Source organism: Ceratosolen solmsi, unplaced genomic scaffold (genome assembly GCF_000503995.2).
Source record: "Ceratosolen solmsi marchali unplaced genomic scaffold, CerSol_1.0 scaffold47, whole genome shotgun sequence".
Lineage (NCBI taxonomy): Eukaryota > Metazoa > Arthropoda > Insecta > Hymenoptera > Agaonidae > Ceratosolen > Ceratosolen solmsi.
Genome location: NW_011948419.1, coordinates 539,015 through 559,448, shown reverse-complemented (window position 1 = coordinate 559,448; position 20,434 = coordinate 539,015). Strand labels below are relative to the sequence as shown.

Sequence of the window (20,434 nt, the reverse complement as noted above, 5' to 3'; positions counted from 1 at the left end):
AGGTCAAGTGAATGCATATAGCTATAACTTTATGCAACATTAACTTAATAAACTTAAATGCAAAGGTAAAATATACACGATATCTTTGTTTACATAATATTACGCAAGTTAAGTACAATTGTTACACGTCATTTTACGATCGCAAGTAGTACTACAATGTTAACTGAGAAAAGCAGTTGACTTATAGGTATTCGGATTTGTGAAATATGCTTGTCCATTATCACAAAAATTTCTAATATAACATTAAATATGAATTACACGAAATATATAATGAATATTGGCTCGGTCAATTGTATATGATAATCTATTAACTAACCTATTATTAGTACATAGAATTTTTGAAAATTTAATCTTGTTTTGTCAACAATTTCGCATTAATATTAAGAAAAGTGTCATTCCCATTTTATAAACGAAACAAATAAAATAATGTTATTATCATTAAAATATGAAATTGTGAATGTGTATCTCAATCATTTATGCGTCAATTTATGATATAAAAGTCGCCTAAAACAATGTAAAGCTTCGATAAAGTTATGTTTTTTCTTAATTTTTTGTTTCCTTTTTTTATTTGATTGGAGGGAAAAAAAAAAAAAAAAAAAAAAAAAAAAAAAAAAAAAAAATGATATAATTTCTACTCCTCGAACACTGGCAATATTTATTTAATCTAATGAGCGAAATGTTCTTTATTTTTGAGAATCGAGGCTATGGATATTTTCATAGCTTCTTTTGATGGACTTTGCGAGAAACACAGAAAACCAGATGCCCGTGGCCTGAAAGGAAAAAAAATTACAATTAATACAGTATGTCCGCAATAATGGATTATTTTTAGTAATCGAAAAGCATTTATAGTACTATGAATGATCTATATAAAAGTTTGAAAATCTTACATCGTAATATTTGACAATGGTTTAGCGAATGATTTATTCTTATTATTATTATAATGTAGGACGATATCAGTAATAAGCAGCTCTCTAATGATAAAGTAGAGTAAATCACGGGGAAAAAATCATATGTGTATTAATGTGAATTAAAGAGATGATAATATTCCGCAATACTCCATACTTAATTATAAAATCATAAACATTCTTGATAAAAGGTGCTGGGTAAAATATTTTAATTTATTTAAAAATTATGTTTATTTTAACTTTACGTTCGGTTTTTTTGTATTTTGTAAAAATTAAACTAATTTAAACTATAAGTTTATAAAGCATCAAAGATATATTTATGAATGCATTAAAAAGAAAATAGATAAATAAATTTTGTTAATCTTTTAATAACTAATCAATCGATTATAATTCTTATGGAGTGATCATGTATTAACGTCTTCTGATAAAAGTTGACGCATTAAAGATTTCTTTAAAAGATAAAGGAATGCTTAAATATTGAAAATAGAGATATTTCTATTGATAAAAGATAAAGTATATCCTATTAAAATACGTCAATTATATATTAAACAAAGATTTACTCAAAGTATATAGAAATATAAAATAAAGAAACTAATTGAAACTTAAAGCGGTTGTAAAAATTGTGTTATTAAATATATTAATAACTTATACGATTATTTGAATGTATATATCGATTGTACTTGCGATTTATTAATGTCCAGTGTCCACACACACACACACGCGCGCGCGCACGCACAGAGAGACAAAAATATGAACGAAGAATCAAAAGTATTTTTAATTTTTTGCTTATACTCTTAATATCTTTGTTGGTAAGTTGTAACTGAAAACTAAAATAAAAGTTTATATATAATGTCCAGAACGCAGACAAATGACTGAATAATATTAATGCGACAGATTTTATCGAGGAAAAATTCATATTAAATTCATTTGATTGTTTAAAACTTTTAAATGTTTACATGCCAAAGTTTCTTTTACGACCGTCCACAGAAAATAAAGAGATAAGAATGTATTTACTTGGAAAGGTAAGAATTAAACATATAAGAAGTAAATTCTTTTCATACAATTGATTAAAAACAATTTTGTTAACAAAAATTCGGTATCGTTAATAAACTGTCATCATAAAATAATCTCATATTTATTCAACGATTTTTTTCTTCTTCGTTTATCTCCGCGATATTTTTCAAAAAATGTCAGTCAATAATTGTACTGTCTGAAAGGGTATTATAATGTAGCTAAACCAATGCTCTATAAATATTATATTTACGTATCCGTACCAACATCTACTCGACATTCTATTAATTAATTGCTAAACGATATATTCACGTTGGGCATTTTATTTTCCTCTGACATACGTGTCATTAAAACAAGAAGAACGAAAACAGAAGAAAAAGAAGAAAAAAAACACCGAGGCACAATGTTTACGGATGACCGATCGATAGATTTCACTTTTGTTCATTCGGAAGTAAAAGTCCCGTGTCGTTGCAAGCATTTAAGAAAGGCCAAATGAAGCAGCACGCGTACTCTCGTGACATTATAGTCTACACCAGGGCGTAATTAATTCTCGTCTTGTCGCAGCCGATGTATCAGCAGCATTCGGTATCTCGTACAATGTCACCATTACAAAGACATACGAAAGCTCAAGAACAGCCGGATTTGCGGAATGTCAGAGGAAGAGGGATAAGAGGAAAGGCATCCTGACTTTCGCCGGTTACTCAATAATGCTTCGAGTATTGACGAGTAGAGTACGACCTGGACGAAGGCGATGCCAAGGCCAGCGCCACCGAGTTGCACCGCGTGCGCCTTGACGAATGACTCGAGAGCCGGTAGACAGCCGACTTTGTAGACATTGGTGGAGTTGATGTGGCAGGTTGAAATGGTGCCGAGGTCTTTGAGGTTTTGCGTCGGGCAGCACGAGGTAGGCAGGGTGTCGTTTCCCAAGAGCCGCGTCCACTCCGTGGGGTTATTCGTCCCGCAGCATTCAAACTGTCGACATGAAACAAATTGCCATTCGTTTTATTCGTGAAGACGATGTGGATGGTTTGCTATGGCGATGTTCCCTCGGCGTTTGTTTTTTTTTTTTTTTTTTTAATATTATTTAGACAGTGAATTGTGGTATTGTGGCATGTCAAATTGTACATTGAATGACCGATGCTACGAACGATATTTCTTAATTTCTTTTAGATTTTTTTAGAAACTCTTTGCTCGATAAAAGTATAATAATTATACGCCAAGCGGATGTGATTATTGTAGGAAACTTTTTCAAAAGTGCTTAAAAAATAATCGATTATTTTGCTCTGTAAATATTTATATGTATTTTTTTATTTTTTAATTACAATGTTGGGATCTCAGAAAATAAATAATAAATAAATAAATAAATAAACATAATAATCATAAAACAAGAGCTGAATCACAAATTTTATGAGAGAATATTCACTTTTTATAAACACAAACGGTTAATATGAATTTTTGTTAAAAATCCCAAAGTCACGACCTATCAATTCTTATCTTATGTTTACTACACAATGTTTAAGAATTCACGTTAAATAGTTTATTTTTATTTTTACATTGTCGTCACCAAATATCCAATTATTGATTATCAATTATTGCTTATTGGTATAAGTGAAGATAGATTTCAAATGATAAATATATGTTTAGAGAAACTATATAACGAAGGAATCGATTGTTTCTTAAAATATCAAGAATCAAAAATATTTTCGAAATTTGAAATTCGTGCTTTCGATACAAAATATTAAAACATTTTATGGTATTGACATAATGTACAAAGCCAAGCTTTAATTTGTAGTCGACACTTAGTCATTTTCATGCAATTTTGTTTAATAGTAAAAATTAAGATACTCTTTTACCATTCATTTAGTATTCGTACTTAGGAATTTGGACTGAAAATTAGATTAGACTTTGAAGATGCGCATATTGATTGTTAATGATAAAATATTGATAATTAACTTGGAAATTCCATATATATCTTGATTAATATTTAAAATAAATTTGGTAATTAATTGTCTGCCGAAGCTTTTAAAAACATAGTAATTATTATCTTGAACATGTTATAGAATAATTTTTCCGAAATACCGTTTTACATTTTTGTGTATTATTGAATATCGAAAAATTTTGCAGATCATTCGTAGAAAAATTACGATTTTATAAAAAGAAAGGATAATTTACTTTAGTGTACATTCGGTAGTATATACCACCAGTAAGTAAAAGTTTTGAGGATTCTGTGTTTTTTTCTGTTTTTTTTTTTTTTTTTGTTTGTTTTAGCATAAAAAGTTTACAAAATTAATAATCTTTGTTGAAAAATAAGTAATATAATATGATATTTTTATAAATAACAATGGCATCGGTTTTACAAGAAGAGGCTCTAAACATGTCTCAACTAATGTCTTATTTGATTTATAAAACAATATGCTAGTATATTTTTAAGTTTAATCTCTATAATTATCAGCTATATAATCAAATTTTCCTATATATATTCGCTGTTTTTTTTTTTTTTTGTTGCTAATAGACACATAAAGAAAAAGATTCTTACGTCTTTTTGTAGCTTATTCCAGACTTCAGTTATATCCACGCTCTTGTTATAATTTTTCATAGTCTCGAGCATTTTTTCTTGAATATTTTCCGATGCGGTATTTCTCAAAACATAACCGGATATACCAGCAGATAATTCTAAAATAAACACTAGGACCATCAGGGTTGCAAACTGCAATAATAAATATGTAAATATTAACTTCATAATGGTTTTAACTACGATATAAGGTGGAAAATAATAAGGTGTTTGGATTTCTTTACATTGAATAACATTGACTCTTTGCACTTACGAACGATGAATTAGCATATAATTTAATTTTGTAATAATAATTTTTCATGCAAATATTAGTTATGTGCAAGTAAATGATATATTCCTTAGAAAATCGTTGAGTTTGCATTTCAATTATTCGAATGTATCATTACGTTATCGTTACAATAATTTCATTTAAGACTTCGAGCATCGTAAGTAAGAAAAAGTATCGCTAAGTAAATGCTTATGTTTTATCATATAATGCCATGAATTTGTAATAATTAATATGATTATTTACCGTAACAATCATACAATAATTTTCCCTCACAGCCCCGCAACATCCGAAAAAGGCGATAAAAAAAATAATAGATCCAACCGCTATTAAGAGTGATGGTACGGAGAAAAATCTGTCATCCAGAAAATGATGATAATTATAATAGACACTGTGTATTACCGATCCAATTGACAATAAAATAATTCCAGTAATCTGAAAAAAATAATAATGTTAATGAAATTATTATACATCGGTCTTTATAGTCGATCGTGTCGTTATTTTATAATATTAAGTATTACATGAAAAACAATGCCTTGTATTTGGAATAAATACAACATTATTTATCAAATTTATATCAAATTATTTTTAATACAATGGCGGTGTGTATTTTTATTCGTTAAAATATTTAAAATATTTTATTCGATGTGACGTGCGCGCATTCATATTTTTATCAATTTTTTATAAAAAAAAAAGTTTTCGTACTGAATGTATGTTTAGAATTTATTTATTTATTTATAAAGGATATAATAAAGGTTCGTTATCGTCTATAAAATAGCGAAAACGACGTTTTACGTAAGCCGAAGGCATTTCAATAAATTATTCATTAAATTAAAAATCTTCTTAAATTTAACTAAATCAAAGTTTCTTACAAACTTTATAATTGTCTACTTAACAGGAGCAGTTCCAATTAGCCGACACCCTATTTTATGTATTAAAATTTTTTATAGAACAACTCTTCAATATAAGTCTTCACTGGTAATCTAATTACATTGACTGATTCTAGTAGAAATGACCCACTGTGCTTCGCTCACTAGGCTTCGTTTGCTCTGCTTCTATTTCCCTCCAAAAGCCTTTATATTTAAATGCAATTTAGCATTGATACGAATGAAATAAAGTAGAATACATTGAACGTAATTTTATTGTGTTTAGCGTTCATGATAAAAAGGCAAGAAGGACGGAATGAAAGGAATGAAATATTTGTTAATAGTGTAAGGTATTAGAAAACTCTTCTTGACATACGATCAAAATACATTTAATATTTAATTTTACAAATATTTACTAAACAACGCTACATTTATAAATCGATGCGATTCAGCTAGAATTACCTTTGGACTTTCCCACGCATTACGATTATACAAAAGACAGACTAAAGCGCTAAATGCTGACGAATATCTGCCGATAAAGTAATTCCCTACTCAGTATGAAATTATTGATAACGATTAACGTCGTATGTTAAATTAATATTTTTATATGGAATATTAATGGAAGTGACGATTTTAAAAATACGCCCGTTATACTTTCACATCGACACGCGAATCAATTCTTGCAAATTGCCCATTCCATTACAAATGAATAGCGGCGATTATAAAATGCAAATTAATCAATTAATTATGATTAAATAAACTACGATTTGTTTAGAAAAAAGAATGCGAAAGAGACGACGAGTTGATCGACTGGTAATTAATAGTTAAAACGACAATTCACATCAACGGCTGCGGTGTCCGAGCGGTTAAGGAGATGGACTTGAAATCCATTGGGTTCTACCCGCACAGGTTCGAATCCTGTCCGCAGCGAGAATTTTTTTTAAATCTCGATTGTAACTTATCGTCGCATTAAAAAGTTCATCCTCGTGTTTTAATCGTCGTCGCACCCCCCAAACTCCCGCCCACCCCATTTGCCCAACTCCGCCAACTCACGCCGATCTTATGGCAACAGTAAAAATAGTATTTGGAATAGGGGTAGGGAAGGATAGGGAAGGATAGGGAAGGATAGGGAAGGATAGGGAAGGATAGGGAAGGGTAGGGGGAATACAAAAGACTAATTATATTATAATATTTCTAATAATTAGATGAAAATAATATAAGTATTTATCGATGAAAGAAGTTACTTACTTTTACTACACCGTGAACGTAAACTTTTTACATGCTTGTGTGTGCGTTAGTATGTCGTTTATGCTTTTGATGGGAGAAGGCGCGAGTGGCGGCGGGGAGGAGAGAGAGAGAAGGGCGATTAAAATCCTATTTATTAATTGCTGCTCCTGCTACTTTTACTGGATTGAGAGAGATAATGCGCACGATATACACATTATTATAATAATGCATTTCCATATTTAATTTAATCAGAATAAATATATTATATATAAACAAATAATTAAAGTCGTTTTTAATAAACGATTCATATAATTAAGAGATGAGCTATTTATATTTATTAATACACAATATAATAAATTATATTACACGTAACAGTCGTTAGCTTTATAAATCATTTCGAATTTATAATTAACTTTTCTTTTATTAATAGAAATGTTGCAGAGAGTATATGGATTATATGTCTCAAGAACAAAATATAAGCAATAAAATAATAAAAAAGATTAAGATAAAAGAGGAAAGGCAAGGTTTTCTTTCTTATTTCAATCGATCTAAATAATGAAATATGAGAATAATTGCAATGGAGATAAAAATAATAATAATAAAAGGTTTTAAAAGTAAGCTCGAAGCTGCCAAATACGATATTTTTATTCAATACTACCCAATGAGAAGTAATTGCTCTTTTGCAATTTTGTTACTTTCGTTTCATTTTCTTATGCACTCATCGTGAAATTCTTTATCGTATTATAGCCCAAAAAGAAAGAAAAAAAAAACACGTAATCCTATGTAAGATAATAAATCCTTGAGAAAAGAATTAATTTACCAAATAAAATGGAATTATTAATATGTCTTATTATTTAATTAAGCAACTTTCCTTATCTAACAATTGCTGTAAAAGTACATTTAAAAATCTATATTTTCTATAATAAATGTTGCTAATTTAATTATTAGTACACATGCGCAGTTAATATTAGTTAATCTGACTTTTATCATAAAATTGTAAAAATCTCTATCACAGTATAGGACAATATTTGTCTACCTTGATTGTCCCTCATGTAGAAAATTCATATATAATTAGATTATTATATTAATGAAAACGATGATAATGATCATGATGACGATTATGTTGGTGCACGACCACATATCACCACATATTGTATAAGTATATGATTATTTAACGGACTGATGAATTAGCCGGGCAATTATTTACTAATTAAATAATTTGAGCCCTCAATAAATAAGGAAGAATGGTTTGTTGACACTATTGATATATTTTCTAGCAACGTATTAGTTTTTATTATACGTATGATCTTAACCGAAGATTGCGGTTACGTTTATCATACGTAGTAATTTAGGTCGGTATGATTCAAATTTACAAATCTAAATAGAGTAATTAATGTATTATCAAATAAAGCCTTATTTCCTTTTCATAAGATAAATACTTCTCGCCAAGTATTTATTATTTGCTTTTCTTCTTTCTATTTACAGCATTCATCAAAAAAAAAAAAAAAAAAAAAAAAAAAAAAAAAAAATCATTTCAACAAACTCCTCACACATTAATTCCTCAGAGTCGAGGAAATTCACTTTTCCTCGTTAAAATAGAAAATAACTTTACTTCGATTTACATTCGTACAAGTTTTTAATTCAATGCTCACGGCCTTATCCTTTATCAGTACGAGATTCGTAAATTAGCCCTATGACTCATACTTATCGTACTAGCGGTTCATTAATCACAAAATAAATACGATATCAATTTTAAAGAGAAATTCGTAAATTCTGGGAACTTCTTAAAGTATTAGATACGCTTTTAACTTGGATCAGGTATTATCAATAAAAGGAAAATGATAAATTAACAATCGTGTCCGAGTCTTTCGAATCTCCGCGTAAACACGAACGAAATTCCACACAACAATTACATTAACAATAACGTTTTAACTTTCACGCGGAAACCTTAAATAATGGATTTTACGACGATTCCGCAAGCATGCCCCCTTACATTATATCATTATAAATTATGTATCAGACATATCATAATAAATCGTTTCCATAGTTCATTAGACGACATTTCATGCTCTACGCAGTTTGATAAAAATATATTGCGTATTTAGGACAAAAGTAACGCCGTAAACCGGTCTCGTGTTTTCCTCTGAATATCCAAACGATGAGCACTTTGACTTGCACGCCGTTAAATTTCTTTCTTTACCAAGTGTTTGTTAGCCTAACGAATAATCCCCCCCCCCCCCAAATCGTCGCTACGTTATTAATTACGATATCCAATCGAGTGTACACGACATTTGCCATAATCATCTGCCCCCCCCCTCATTCTCTCGCTCTCTCTCTCTCTCTCTCTCTCTCTCTCTCTCTCTCACGCCCATTCCTCACCTTCACCACCTCGGCTCTAACCCCAACTATAAAAACCAAACACCTACGAGTACAATCTAATCGAATCGCCACGCATCGCACGTACGAGCGTATGGTGCTTGCGACAATCACAATTAAATCCATACAACACGCCATGACCAGGCGGCCGTCGTCGTGTTTACTCACACCCAGTAAATATCATAGTAAATTACAGCGAGCTCCATCGAAGCACAATCACCGAGTGATTTAGAAGCCACGTACTTGAACAGCCGCATGCACAAGTTCAAAGCTTCTATTTATCATCTACAAATTAATTATCGCGAGCAATAAATAGCGGTGCATTAAACGGGCGCGTGTGCGCGCGCGCGCACGATAGCGTCACTCTCCTGCAGCGATTCTCGATTAAAAGTAAGTGAGGGCAATTGCGAGAGGAATCGCTCGTGTGTTAAAACACTTTTATAATCTGGAGCGACGACGTAGCGAAACTGTCACAGGACGAGTGTTAAACTTACCACGAACAGTAGATTAAAGACAAACATAAGGTACTTGATGCACTGGGAGCTCGTGGACAATTTTAGGTTACCAACCATGGCTCGCTCGGTTATTTTATCGGCGCCAGCAGCACCGACGTCCTCGTAGAAAGTAAGATGTCTAAGAGAAAAAGAAATGAAGGCGCGCGCCTTAACGCAACCACACGGACACGGATTTCGACGATTCACGAGAGGCGAGGGAACGTTCGTCCGCGGCCACAAGCGTTTCTCAACTGCGCGGCTTCGCTCCCCGCCGATAAGAGGCCGAAAGTAGCAACAGCAACAGTAGTAGTAGTAGTAGTAGTAGTAGTAGTAGTGTAATAGTAGCAGCAGCAGCAACAGCGGCGACAGCAGCAGCAGCAGCAGCAGCAGCAACAGCAGCAGCAGCAGTAGCAACAACAACAGCAGCAGCAGCGTTTCACCGTAGCACTTGTCGCGATATGTCAACCGATATGTCTCGGTCACCGTGCCTCCGTCCCCACCGCCACCTAGCCGATCGTAACCGGGGAACGCACGGGGGAATAAGGAGGAGAAGGGCCGGCGGTCGTCTTCCCGGTCCTCATTGTCGTCGTCGTCGTCGTCGTCGTCGTCGTCGTCGTCGTCGTCGTCGTCGTCGTCATCCTCATCGTCATCATCATCGTCATCATCATCGTCATCGTCATCGTCATCGTCATCGTCACTGTTGTCCCTCCTCTTCCTTCTGGCCCCCCTCCCTCATTCCTCCACCCCTTTGCCCATAACAGACCGCCGGGTCTCACGTTACTATGGCTTGTCGTTCTCTTTTCGCCAACCGCTGGCTTCCGATCATTCCGCGATCGCGAACCCGACGATGACCATTACTTTGTCGGCCGCTCGGCAGTCGCGCGGCGAAGCCGGTTCTCCTTGGATAGGACCAATAGGAAAGGGCATCGACGCGCGTTTCCCGAGACTTAGCGAAGAGACTCGCGACGTCCCGCGGTGCCAGGTTGTGCAACAAGCCCTTCCAATATCTTTCCTCTCGAGGTTCTCTCACAAGGCGCGTTGGTGTATTCAATCGGTGCCAAGCAAATATTCATTCGATCAAATTAGTCGACAGTCAGTCCCTCTATTCGCTATTTTTTATTAAATAAAAAGTAATAATCTCGGCGTACCCTTACCGATACGGAACAACCTTCGAGCCTTACATTATTATTGTTATAATTATTATAATTACTACGACGACGACGACGACGACGACGACGACGATGATTATTATTATTAGTAGTATTATTAGGCCATGTTAATTGAGTGGTAGGGTATCGTCTATCGTTCCCCGTTATCGACTTGCCTAATTTTTTAGAACAAAGCTGCGTAGGAGAAAGCGCTCGTTCGAAATGCCATTTATCTTAGGGTAATGGCAATACATACAATTTTTATAATATTGCGCACCGTGAATTTCAAAATAGTCTATAGAGGGTAAGTTTCGTTATGCACGACGTTATCGATAGATAGATAAAGTTTCTAGTTGGTATTAATTGTATGATGATGGTTGTCCAATGGTTTTAACGAATAGTCCTTGGGAACGGGGATAGTTCTCTTTTTTTTTTTTTTTTTTTTTTTTTTTTTTTTTTTTTTTCGGCATTATTGCAATATTCGAGTACACGCTGCTTAATAAATGAGTAGAGGAGAACACGAAGGTCGTTTCACTGCTCGTTAAAGCTTTAATTAGTTCGATTATTCATGGCTTGGAGTATTAGCGAGAAATTGCGATAAAATGCGTCGTCTATCAGTGAAATTCGAAAAATTTTGTTCGTCAGAATAGCTCGATACGGCGGATGTTTACTTCTCGAAAACATGATTATAGTCAATAAAGCACCACCGCACACGATAGATTATCACTTTAAATTGTTTTTTAAGCGGATGATGTTGTTATCGTTTATAATAAGTGCAATTGGAAATAAATGCGTTTGTTTTTCAATTGATATTGATTAATAATAAACATATGAAATTTGTACACGTTTGTTTACCAAAAAAAAAAAAAAAACAAAAAAAAACAATAAATAAAAAATGTATCCATATTACGTTAAGTCTGATGCAAACCTGTGCATTATATTCTTAAAATAGTTATTTTTTTGAGAATTTGTATAATGTAAATTTCAAATTTTAATGGCGTCGCATTTTATTCTTATGTTATATTTTAAAGTTCCTCACAGTCGTGTTATCTCTTCTCGTTTCTTGTATAACTTTAAACTCCCGATGAATTATGGCTCTTTACACTTTTCTATATAACTTTATCATCACTCAATCGATCATTTACCAAGTTTTTAATTTTTACATTCATTAAATTTTATTTTATAGTCTCGAGTATTTTCTCTCCTCTACTTTACCTCCCGCCGCCTTAAATTAGCTTAACAAGTGCAGTTTTTCTTTCTTTTTTTTTTTTTTTTTTTTTTTTGCTTTTCATTTAACAATTTCACTAATTTTTTAAACTGTCTTTACGATAGCTCTCCAATCTCGTTTTATTACTTCATATTATATATATTTTTTTTTTCTGCAGTACATTTTCTATACGATATAGGAAATAATTATATTTGCCTTTCCCATTCAATTTCTTCGTTTACCATTACATTGATTATTTGCCTTCGTTTTCTCTCTATTTAATAAAATTTTCCACTCCTGCTCAATTGCTTCTACCTTTTTAAGACTTCATTTGCCATCTTTCTTCAGATTCCTTCCAACTTTTATTCTCATCGTTTTATCGTCTATATATTTTTTCCTTTGTGTCCTATTTTCCCATTCTTGCTCGAATGCATTATTTATTTATTTTTTTTTCTTTCTACTTCACTCGCCAACGCTTATGTACAATTTAATATATTTATTCAATCACATAATTAAGTTCCGAAATATTCCATCACTTTTCTTAATTGCAACATCTTCCAGCTAATATAAATAAAAAAAAAATCAGAGAAAAAAAAATCTATGTTACACCCTTGCAGTAAGAACATTCTCGATTAGTCACTACAACTTTCATTAACAACATTTTTTATATTTATATTTAACTAACCAATTTATTTTTATACACAATATAGTTTCATAATTCTTTGCTTTTTTTTTTTAATATTTCACACTTCCTTGGCATTTTTACCGTTTTGTAAAAAATACCAATACTCTTTTCTCCTGAGTTTTTAAATCAATATTTAATGATTTTTTATTCCTCGAGCATGACTGATTCTCTATACGTAGTTGTTTCATTTTGTTATTAATATATTAGTCTTCCATTTGAAGTGTAATTTGTATAAATTTTACTATAATCAAACATTGTTTACTTAAAAATTTAAGAACAATGTTAACTTATTTCTTTTTTACGTGACCTTGTGTCGACTTTATGATTCAATAAGTGTGTACGCTATTTCTCTCTACGTCTGAATAATAAATATTTCACATTTTTCTTCGTTCTACTCAGTCGTTCATTTGATATTTCGTTATATATTTTACGCACCCTATTAATAAAATTAGCTTATCTGATATTATGTATTTGATTTTAAATATAAAGTTTATTACTTTAACTGTCTTTGTTCTATTGTTTCAAAATTGTTTGATTATGCAATAAAACACTGATAAGTTGAGTGAGAAATACATAAAAAAATAATATAATAATTACTTATGATATATGATATTTATGATATATAAATTATTGTATGTGATATAAACTTGATAGATATTAAATGAGAAACAGAAGAATTTGGATTCCGATTCGTTTTAATATACATGTCACGAGCCCAACTACATTACATATGTATTTATAAATAAGAGGATTAACGGATTTATGACTGTTCCATTTATTTTTAACTTTCCATATAATTTAATTCAATATTTATTCAATTGTAGGATTTGAGAAAAGGAATTTTAAGATTTTTTCATGTATCTATGCGTATTACAATAAATGTCATAAGCACATGTACACCATTGCATATTTAAAATTAGATTTAAAGAAAACATTCTTACTTGGCGTCAAACATTAATTATATTTAATTAACATTGATCAAATATCAGAATCATTAATCACAATTTTTCAAAACATTCCTTATTACGAATGGATGTGCAACCTGCATTTCTATAGTTTCACGTGGTATGAGGAAAAATTTTCATCGCTGGCTTTACTAATTTTTTATAAAAATCATCAACAAATAAGGTCGAATTTACATTTTAGAATTGGCAATATTATGTCCATTTAATAACTGAGATTAACATTTAGTTACTATAGATAATTTAATAATTAATTGAACGAATTGGGACTGTACAATATAATATATTTGACGAATTGTTAACGGATAATATAATATGTTGAAGGCAATGCTTTAACTGGTCTTTAAGAGCAAATGTTTGCCGAAAATTCGATACAAACTAAATTCTACACATAAAATTCTTAGATTTTCCATATTAAAAGAAGTACACACCGACTAAAGTTACAATAGTTAATTACAAAAGTATGGTATACTGAAAACATAATAGTTCCTGGAAAATTGATTTACGGCGCTGGGGGCTCGAGTTACTAGAAAAACACAAATGCGACCCAACTGCTGAAAATAACCTCTTTTTTTCATTTTAATCGATAAATACTTTAATAATCAAGCCTTTTTTATTTGCAAGCACCAAAAATCAATTGTATTGACAATAATTATATATAATTATTGATATTTATTGAAAATCTATTAATTTATCATTAATATTGACTTATTTCTATTCTACGTAAATATAAATGTATATCGAGTTATTATACGTATATATAAACATTAAATTTAATGCAAATTTAATGGCGGAAATTTTTTTAAATACTATTATTTAACAATATTACATTTAAATTAGATATTAAAAAAAAAAAAAAAAAAAAAAAAAAAAAAATGCAATACATTTCAAGTATACATTGCTTAGTCTTATTGGATATCAGTTCTATTAAAGAATAACTGCTGTACGTTCGTTGTATTATGAATTCCTTTTGAAAACTTTCTTGGGAAAATTATGTTTAAATTCCATCAATAAAGTTGAAAGATTCAGAAAAGCGGAAGGAAAATTCTGTAAAAAAATCCAGCCCCATATATAAATCTTTACATTCAAAATTGGAGTACGTTACACAAATAATAATAATAATAATAATAATAATAATAATAATAACAATAATAATAATAATAATAACAACAACAACAACAATAATGATAATGATAATAATAATGATAATGATAACGATAACAACGATAACAACAACAACAACAACAACAATAATAATAATAATAATAATAATAATAATAATAATAAATTGGAACGATTGAATTTAATGAAAATTAGTACTTTTTAAAAAAATATTTGAATTTTCTTTTAAGAAAGCAAACGCAAATTAATATCTTACTCTATAAGACTGTATTGCTAGATTATAAAAGAATGGAGAAAAATAAGTCAGCCATTGGATGAAATTGTTAAACAAAAAATCTAATTTTACACGAATTTAGAAATACGTGATATTAAATTTGAATAAGTAAACAATTGTTCACGTAAAACTATTCTATATACGCTACATCTGCTATTTACTTATTTAACAACTGTTCTGAGTTAATATGCTGACTTAATATACGATGAAGTTTTATCTGAATATGTTAATCGATATGATAAATTTATGGAATACTCACGACAAACATTTTGTATTATAAAAATTTCATGTAATATTTGCATTTCTAATGTTTCATAAATAAAAATTAGACGAAATTTTTATTGTAAAACAGCCCGCTACTTAGCCATATTCGTCATAATTATAATATTAATTTGACATGTCAGTTATTTGCTTATTATTTAGCAAATCAATTTAATTTCTTAAATAAATTAAATTTCATCTTTAAGATTTATATCAACTTTACACTCCGTCTTTGTCATTTCTCTTATGGAATATTTTTATTAAGATATTTTAATACTATGTATTATGACATTTTCATAGCCGTACTTTAATAATTTAAAACAAAAATTCGTTATTTTCAGCTTAGTTATAATAGCATCTGGATCTTTATTTCCTTCATAATTATTTTAACTCTGCGTATATTTGTTATCGTATCTCAACCGGAATTCCCCACAATTCTTATATATAATTAGAATATAAAAGAAAAAAATATATATAAAAATTTTTTAATTTTTATATACTTAGTATTTTAAGAATTATAGTTCCAATTACTCGTATCGCACATTGCACCAACAAATTATTTAGAGATAAAAGTTATAAATGTACTCAATATTTTAGTAAGACTTTGAATATTGAATTTTCACATTTTCGTAATAAGGAAAAAAAATAGTACAAACGCGTTTTTAAAAATTTAATCGAATTTCAAATATCTATAACATATTAAAAATATATATATATATATATATATATATATATATATTTGTTAATATATCGTGCTTGAACAAGATTACAATTATATTCAATCGTATTTTAATATATTAAATATAAATATAAATATTAATTTTAATTTACTTTGGTAATTTGTGAGAAGTGCGAGAACTTCATTGATATGACTTCATCGATGATGACTTTTTAAAGGATTCTGCTCTTATTTCTATTCAATTTTGATTCCAAACTTTATTAAAATAAAAATTTTAACATTTATTATAATAATTATATATTTATACGTATAAAAACAGAAATGCATAAAAATTATTATTATGAAAATAATAAAACTATCAAAATCTCTATTTGTTTTGTAAAGCGTTGATATAAAAAATCTATAAAATATTTTCTCAAATTGTTTGATTTATTTAAATTGTATCAAATTATTCTTATACAAAAAAATATAAATTAATTAAATGCACTCATATTAAACTCTATTCGGTTCTGCAAGTGAACAAATTAATTAATATATTTATAGTTCTATTTAAAGGCTAAAATTCAATATATTACGTATATGTATATACATATATATATGTATATATAATGATAATATATTGAGAGGATAATATATTGAATATATATATATATATTATAAAAAATATAAATCTTTATCTTATATGAGTAAAAACGGTGTAAATTATTTTCTCCAGACTTTCTTCACTGAACTACCAAATCCCTCGTCTAGATGGCACTACTAACAAATTTTCAATCATTTTCCATTTTTTACTCCATTTCAAAAACAAATTCATTGCTATATTTGTCGAACACATATTTTCGTAGCAAATATTATTTTACAAAAGTAAAAGTAAAGTTAAATTTTTTAATGAAGTTTAATAAGCAAATATTTAAAAAACTCCTATTAGAATATGTTTGATGAATTAATGGATTTCAACTTTATAAAATATTTAGTTAATACTATAAAAAATTAAAATATAGTAACTATGATTTCAAAGAACCATTTTTTGTATTAACAAATTTAAACATAAAATATACATATAACGATACTGATATTACAAAACATATAATATTGACGCCTTTTTTTTTTTTTAATGAAGAAAATAAGTTCTCAATAATAATTCGCATATAATGAAGAATCAAATTGGCATATGTAATTATTATTAAAATAGATCTTACGATTTTTCTATAATATATAATTACGATATAGGTTATGCATAAAAGTCACAATATAATTATGAACAATAGTAAAGTATGTTTATCGGATTGAATTTTAAATATTCAATATATTGGTAATAACAAAATTGGAAGAGGATACTTTGACTTTTATCATTAATTTTACTATTACATTTATCTTTAAAATAATACTATTTATATAATATTTTATATAATTATATTTTATTTTAACTATATTATATGCATCTTTTTCTACATATCATAAATATTTTTATATTTTAAACGTGTTTATAACTATGTTGTAAAAACCATTACAAAAGTCATATGCTGAACATTCTGTCAACAAAACAAAAAATAATAATATAATGATTCTCACAAAGCTTATCAAATTATTTATTAAACTTTAAGAATTAAATCTTTTGGTAAATTGGACGTTCTTAATGAAATTCAGATTTCAATTGCTGTATACCTACACTGATGGTACGAAAAGAATTGAGATATTACTTTAGTAATATAAAGATTTTTTATTACAAATGAATTGAAGTATTATTAAGTGATAATTATGATGACTTTACAAAGGAATATTTTATTTATGTAGACGGTAAATAACAAGATAGCCAATCGTATGTATTTGAACTAAAATAATTAAATCGATACTAGCTGAGTTCATGATAAATAAATTTAATGCTTTAATAACTGACTAAAAATTGAAATGACGTAACTGAACTATAAAAATTAAACATTATAACGGAAAAATATAAGCCACATTCTATAACAAATTTATTATTTAAAGAGAAAATATGTCTCAATAATTTTTTAAATCTCTACAATAACCGATTTGAACCAATTAAATTTTCTATATCTATCAATCCATATATTGTTTGTAAAATCAAATAAAAAATATTTCTTTAAATATGATTTATTTGTGATAATATAAATGAGATATTTTATTTCACATTCATTTATACGTCAATATGTTGTTTTTCATGTTTTGGTATGTTATTTTGAATATTTGGATTTGATTTCTGATTTTTTATTGTTTAAATAAAATATTTGAATTCGTTTCGTAAATGAACAACATTTTTAAATTAAATTTCTTAATTATTTTCTTTACAAATGGTTTTCTTACATTGTTTTGCATTAACATTAATAACAAAATAAATTTCTCGATAAAATCAAACTCTGATGATATGAATTTGAATATCTGGTATTTTTTTATACACACTAATACTGGCAGTTAACATTAACATATTAAATTATTTATTAATTAACACATTCTTAATTTAATATTCTATCTACATAATTGAACAGCAACATATTAAAGAATATGACTATACGAGAATTTATGTAATTCTTTTTTTTTTTTTTTTTTTTTTTTTTTTTTTTTTTTTTTTGTAAAAAATTAGGATAGAGAATTAAGATCAAATAATTAAATAATTATGAGAGTAATTATGAAATAATTTGTTAATAATACTGGCAAAGAAGAAATACTTTATAATTAATTAAATTAAACCTATTATATACTATAGCTGTGTTATATCAATGTATTAAAGTATAAGAGATAATTAATACAATTTATTCAAATTTTAGAAAGATGGATTATTTTCTAATCAAAAATATTAAATTGAGTTACTGTTTATTTACACTGTATTTATATTGGATAAACAAGTTTTTATGATTTACTACAAAGCTAACAGTTAAAATAAGAGTAATCTAAGTAAGTATAAGAAGTGAAAAGTAAACAAAGCAACATAGAAATCAAATAATGTATGTTATAATCTGTATAATGTAATTAATATTAAATGTAATTATAGTATTATAATGAAAATCATTTTTGTATGTAATTAGCAGAATAAAAATATTAGTTATCCCGAGAGAATTACTATTATATTGAATAGGGAATGTTATAATATACAAAACTTATGCTACAAAATTATCATAAAAGTAAAAAATTTAGAGCAAAAAATAAAAACAATACTCAGTATAATTAATAGTATATAATAAATAAAATAGTAAACGCACATAAAAGCGGAGAAAAAAAAATTTAGAAATTATTATTCACATAATAATATATGGTATCAAGGAATATTGAATATTATAAATTAAAGAAGGTACGATGTAATAAGTTATTATTATGAAATTGTTATCGATAGATAAAAAATAAACATCATTATCAATAAATATTAGAGATAATAATAATAATACTTCTGTAAAAAAATATTTTTAAATAAAAAAAATTTGAATTTTATATCACCCGCATAGTTATATCGATATAAATTTTATGGCCTCCAAAGCTTGATTAAACTACAAATAAAACTACTTTTTTCAATGAAATGCCAAAAATTCTTTAGATATGTTTAGGGGAAATAAAATGAAGTATTATGATGTATCTATTAATTCGATTTATTTTTTACGTTTTAATCTTTAATCTTTATTGATAATTTTGAAAATGATTGTACTCATGAAAAATTTTTTAATCATCACAGTATAAACTATTTTCGTAGTTGTACTTTTTCAACTACGAACTTTATTTTATTTCTGGAATTTATAGTTGAAGAAATTAGCATTAAATCTCTACGGATATCTTGATATTTATGCTATTCTAATGCTTATATTAAACAATCATAAATATAGTCAACAAATCTTATACCTCAATTTTTCCATTATTTAATTTGTTCATATAAAAATAATTTTACATAGTTTTCAATATATACAGATTTTTATTGTATTTTCATGTAAATATTTTTAAAAAATTTTAAATATTCTATATTTCTTATTCTTTATATATTTTGTTTAAATATATTAAACAGAATGAAAATTATTTCATAAATTTAAACACATATCATGCAATAACTGAAAATACATAATTGCTTTAATATTTCTATACACTTTCTATTGATTTAATACATTGTACTATTGCAATTATTTTCAAATTAATTATCAAACTGTCGTTTGATTAATTTTTGAAATTTAAATCCTTATGATTTTCTAAATAATGGTAATACATTTTAAAAATATTCCATACGAGATTTTGAAATACATATAATGTCATATCAAATTATATTTCAAAGCCAAATTAATTAAAAATAACTTTTATTTATTTATAATTTATTGCTTAAACCTATACTTGTGTCATTATCATCTTTATTATTTTAAATTTAATTTCTCATTAAACAATGCATTA

At 28.0% G+C, this 20,434-nt stretch overlaps 1 protein-coding gene and 1 non-coding gene across 2 annotated transcripts; one reads left to right on the top strand and one right to left on the bottom strand.

The window, feature by feature from the left end:
- Positions 1–637: 637 nt before the first annotated feature.
- On the bottom strand, positions 638–10,005 carry LOC105360485 (CD63 antigen). Its single transcript, XM_011497391.1, has 5 exons — positions 9,717–10,005; positions 5,000–5,188; positions 4,453–4,623; positions 2,655–2,888; positions 638–770 (listed from the first exon to the last, which is right to left on the bottom strand). The coding sequence occupies exons 1-5, from the start codon at positions 9,792–9,794 to the stop codon at positions 684–686; spliced, it is 759 nt and encodes a 252-aa protein (XP_011495693.1). The 5' UTR covers positions 9,795–10,005; the 3' UTR covers positions 638–683.
- Positions 6,468–6,549, top strand: TRNAS-UGA (transfer RNA serine (anticodon UGA)). The gene has a single exon. It is a non-coding gene; the product is annotated as a tRNA-Ser (tRNA).
- Positions 10,006–20,434: the final 10,429 nt, after the last annotated feature.

Coding starts and splice junctions, on each gene's coding strand:
- LOC105360485 (XM_011497391.1), bottom strand. CDS start 9,794: ATGGTTGGTAACCTAAAATTGTCCACGAGCTCCCAGTGCATCAAGTAC. Junction 5,189..9,716: donor TCTTTAATCTACTGTTCGTG/GTAAGTTTAACA, acceptor TATTTTTTTCAG/ATTACTGGAATTATTTTATT. Junction 771..2,654: donor TTGGCATCGCCTTCGTCCAG/GTCGTACTCTAC, acceptor TTTTCCTTTCAG/GCCACGGGCATCTGGTTTTC.